This window comes from Anolis carolinensis, chromosome 1, assembly GCF_035594765.1.
Source record: "Anolis carolinensis isolate JA03-04 chromosome 1, rAnoCar3.1.pri, whole genome shotgun sequence".
In the NCBI taxonomy this organism is placed as follows: Eukaryota; Metazoa; Chordata; class Lepidosauria; order Squamata; family Dactyloidae; genus Anolis; species Anolis carolinensis.
The window spans coordinates 79,264,464-79,269,213 of NC_085841.1; the positions used below are offsets into that span (position 1 = coordinate 79,264,464).

Below are 4,750 nucleotides of genomic sequence, written 5' to 3' on the forward strand. Positions count from 1 at the left end.
GAGTCAAGCTGGAGGATCAATATTCTTAGAGCAGTGTTTCCTCAGATAAAGAAAAATAGCATTTGCTTTTATTTAGTTTTTCACTTTAATGGTGCTATTGTGCCCCAACCCTCGCAAATGTGGAGGGCTAACTGTACATCTATCCACTATTGTGTATTAATGTCTAAAAGTTAATTCTCATACATATCTTCAGTTATGGCAGTGTTTCTGGAAATTACTATCAACAGTTTAGAAAGCAATTTTAGATCTAATGAATTTTCAGATAACAGAAAAATACCTTTCTCCTAAGGATTTTATTATTCAGTTATTTATAACCCGTCCTATCTCCCCGAAGAGACTCGGTTTCCAAAAAAAAAGTAACAGAGAGGCATTCAATAACAAAAACAGACAAACGACAAATCAAATCAAAACAATAAATAAAATAACCTCAGTTTAAACTTATAAAACTCACCTAAAAATAACAAAATTAAACTTAAACATAATATTTTGGGAATTTTTGGAAAGACATTATCAGTAAGGGAAGGGGAAGATAAATAGACATAGAAGAGATTAGATACAAAAGAAGCCTGTAGTTTTTTTTTATAACTAATTTTGTAGTTCAGAGCAATACTGTAGTGACATACCTTGATTACAGTCAGATTTTTGAAAAAAAATCCTCAGTATACTCTTGCAGATAAGCTTGTTAAATTTAGGCAACACGATGGTATTGTGGATTTTTTCACTGGTTTCCCAACTGAACACAAAATAATACTCACCAGTGGCTCCTTTTTATCCTGGAAAGAGGTACTGGCAATATATCACAGCATTCTCTTTTAAGCCCATTGTGGTTCAACATCTTTAATTGACAGGATAAACAACATAATTATTTAATTTGCAGATGACAAAATGACCTTAACAGATTGAAAAGTTCAGCCAAAACGAGCAAGTGTTCTCTGGTCAACATGTACTCTTTGCTTTGTGCCACTGTTCTGCAGCAAAGCTAAAAATTATGATCCAATCTGACTAGTAACCTATGGATGTGTTTATTGCAGCAACAGATTTCTTACTACTCTTCCATAAATGGCCAGCATTGTGCAGCATGCTGATATGCATCCTACGGACACCTCCCCCCCCCAAAAAAAAACAAACCCTAGGGTCTATAGCTCCTGAGTAATCATTAGCATCTTCATTGTTTCTGATTCATGTCCTCACCCACTCATTGATTTTTGGCAGGAGCTATCCCTAAGTAGTCATACTTCAACTGGATTATTTCAATTTTATGGTGAGTCTGGAGGATGTTGAAACCGTTGTGTTGAGGAAGGAGGCTTTTGCACAACTTTATCCCACATTTATTTGGAGAGCTCCGTGGGCTTTGTGACACCACTTGTTTATACTATCTGCTTTCTATCAAACAGGCCTTCCAGAAAACAGGTGCATTTAATCTTCAGGCAGGCAGATTGCACCACAGCTTGTTTAGGCACGTCACAGTGAAAACATGACACCTTCATAATGTTGAGTGTCTTGCCTACATCAGACTGTAATGCCAATTGAATCCACAACAAATACGGTAATGAAAAAACCTAATAGTATGTATGATTGATTCTGCAAGGTGGTGTAAGCTCATTGTATATCAATACAAGGTACAATCTCTGGATCTTTTTGTTGAACTTTTTTCATCAACATGTGAAAGTTGTTAATACATTCTATTATTTCTTTGTAACATGCCCTCTTCCCAAAAGAAGAAGCACTTATGACACTTTGTGAAGTTAAATATGGGGAAACAATAGTTTTGTTTCCTCTTCCAAGCTGTCTTGGAGCATCCTCACCAAAATAAAGCAAACCAACTTGAAATATCTATGATTGGTAAGTGGAAGCCAGATCTGGGAGTTATTGTATAAAATATTTCATTTGTATTGGCGAAGGCTTTCATGGCCAGAATCACTGGGTTGCTGTGTTTTCCATGCTGTATGGTCATCTTCCAGAAGCGTTGTCTTATGATGTTTTGCTCACATCTATGGCAGGTATCCTCGGAGGTTGTGAAGTTTGTTGGAAACTAGGCAATTGGGGTTTATATATCTGTGGAATGTCTAGGATGGGAGAAAGAACTCTTGTATGCTTGAGGCAAGTGTGAATGTTTCAGTTAGCCACCCTGATTGGAATTGAATGGCCTTTCAGCTTCAAAGCCTGGCTGCTTCCTGCTGGAGGTATCCTTTGTTAGGAGGTATTAGCTGGCCTTGATTGTTTCATGCCTGGACGTCCCATTTTCTGAATGTTCTGTATTTACTGTCCTGATATTAAGAGTTTTTTAAACACTGGGAGCCAGATTTTGTTCATTTTCATGATTTCCTCCTTTCTGTTGAAATTGTCCACACCATGTTCTGTGAGAACACAGAAATGCTGGACCACTCTAAACTCAGCTTTGAAGCTGAAAGGCCATTTGATGCCAATCAAGGTGGCCAACTGCAACATTCTGACTTGCCTCAAGCATACAAGAGTTCTTTTCCCATCCTAGACATTCCACGGATATACAGGGTATTTGAAAAAGCACGCTCTAGTTTTAATGTATTTATACTTAAAACTAGCGAGTTCTTTTTCAAACACTCTGTATAAACCCCACTTGCCTAGTTTCCAATATACCCCACAACCTCTGAGGATGCCTGCCATAGATGTGGGAGAAACATCAAGAATGCAGGCTTGTTTTCTGCTGCCCTGGAGACTAGGATGTGGAACAATGGCTTCAAACTACAGGAAAGGAGATTCCACCTGAACATTAGGAAGAACTTCCTCACTGTGATAGCTGTTTGGCAGTGGAACTCCAGTCTGCCCCGGAGTGTGGTGCAGGCTCCTTCTTTGGAGGCTTTTAAAGCAGAGGCTGGTTGCCCATCTGTCGGGGGTGCTTTGAATGATTTTCCTGCTTCTTGGCAGGGGGTTGGAATGGATGGCCCGTGAGGTCTCTTCAACTCTTATGATTCTAGAACATGGCCATACAACCCAGAAAACCCACAGCAACCCAATATTTCATTTATTTGTCAGGTGAAAAATGAAATGAAACTACAGTAGAGTCTCACTTATCCAAGCCTCGCTTATCCAAGCCTCTGGATAATCCAAGCCATTTTTGTAGTCAATGTTTTCAATATATCGTGATATTTTGGTGCTAAATTCGTAAATACAGTAATTACAACATAACATTACTGCTTATTGAACTACTTTTTCTGTCAAATTTGTTGTATAACATGAAGTTTTGGTGCTTAATTTGTAAAATCATAACCTAATTTGATGTTTAATAGACTTTTCCTTAATCCCTCCTTATTATCTAAGATATTCGCTTATCCAAGCTTCTGCTGGCCCGTTTAGCTTGGATAATTGAGACTCTACTGTATATCACATCTGGGAAATGATCAAAAGGACTCTTCAACTATATAGGAAAGGCCTCCTTTTAAAGCTTTAACTGGAAGCTTTGGGAAAAAAGTGGCAGAAGTTTAATAATGCCAGTTATTAGGGTATACAGAGGAGACGAGGGAGCAGTTGTGCTCCCCCCTCCCAAACAAAAAAGCTGCTATGAACAAAAGAGGCAAGACTCCAAAGGAATCTGGAATGAGTTGCATTTTGACAATCCAAAAGTTGGAGGAAAATTCTGAGAGTGCCATGGACCGTGAGAAGATCCAACCAGTCCATCCTCCAGACAATGCCCGGCTGCTCACTGGAAAAAAGGATATTAGAGGCAAAGATGAAGTACTTTGGCCACATCATGAGACGATAGGAAAGCTTGGAGAAGATAATGATGCTGGGGGAAATGGAAGGAAAAAGGAAGAGGACCAACCAAGGACAAGATGGATGGATGGTATCCTTGAAGCGACTGGCTTGACGTTGAAGGAGCTGGGGGTGGCCACGCCAACAGGGAGCTCTGGCGTGGGCTGGTCCATGAGGTCAGGAAGAGTCGGAAGCGAATGAACAACAAAAAGAGTAGCGATTCCCAAACGGTGGTCCTTCGAGTATTTTGTTCTTCAGTTCCATGACAAGGTTTCGGGATTCTAAGAAGTCCCAAACACGGAGCACACAAAACACTATGACTCAGCGCTTCCCAAATTCTAATGTTTTGGGCTTCCGCTCCCAGAAGCCTCGGCTGCGTGGAGCAATGGTAAAGGATCCTGGGAGCTGAAGTCGGAAGACTTGGGTTTGGAGGCTCCTCCCCCCCCCCGCGCACGTCACGTGATTCCTCCCTCTCTTTCTCCCCCCTCCCCTTTCGAGAGGATATCTTTTGACTGTCCCTATTAGGACTTGGCTGGTGGTAGCTCCCCTGCCTTTCGCCCCTAGCGGCCGTGAGGGGAAGCTCAGCCGTGTTCTCTCCCCTCCCTGAATGCCCACACTCCCCAGTTTCTTCTAGTGGCCCGGCTCCCGTCGCCATGCTGTTTCGTTTCGGGGTGATCGTGCCCGCCCGGCTGGCCGACGGCGGCACGGCGCTCTGCGTGTCGGGTTCCCGCCCGGAGTTGGGCCAGTGGGAGCCCAAGCAAGCGCTGGCCATGAAGCCCGCGCGGCCGCTGGCGCCCCTGCCGGCCCAGGAGCCCGTCCTGTGGCTGGCGGAGGTGGCGATGGTGCCCGAGGAGGAGGGGGAGGAGGCCGGAGCCACCTTCTGGTACAAGTTCCTCAGGCGGCGCGAGACGGGAGACACCATCTGGGAAGGTAACAGCCTTCGCGCGCTCGCCGCCTTGTTCTGCGCGTGCGCCAGAGGAGGGGGCGTGGCCAAGCTGGCTAAAAAATACAGTAGTCTCCA

The 4,750-nt window shown here is 43.3% G+C and overlaps 1 protein-coding gene across 1 annotated transcript in view; it reads left to right on the forward strand.

The window, feature by feature from the left end:
* Positions 1–4,332: 4,332 nt before the first annotated feature.
* Positions 4,333–4,750, forward strand: part of epm2a (EPM2A glucan phosphatase, laforin) — an 81,467-nt gene continuing 81,049 nt past the window's right edge. Inside the window, exon 1 of the mRNA XM_003215748.4 lies at positions 4,333–4,659. Coding sequence (XP_003215796.1) covers positions 4,383–4,659 — 277 coding nt within the window. The 5' untranslated portion in view covers positions 4,333–4,382. The remainder of the gene's footprint in view (positions 4,660–4,750) is intronic.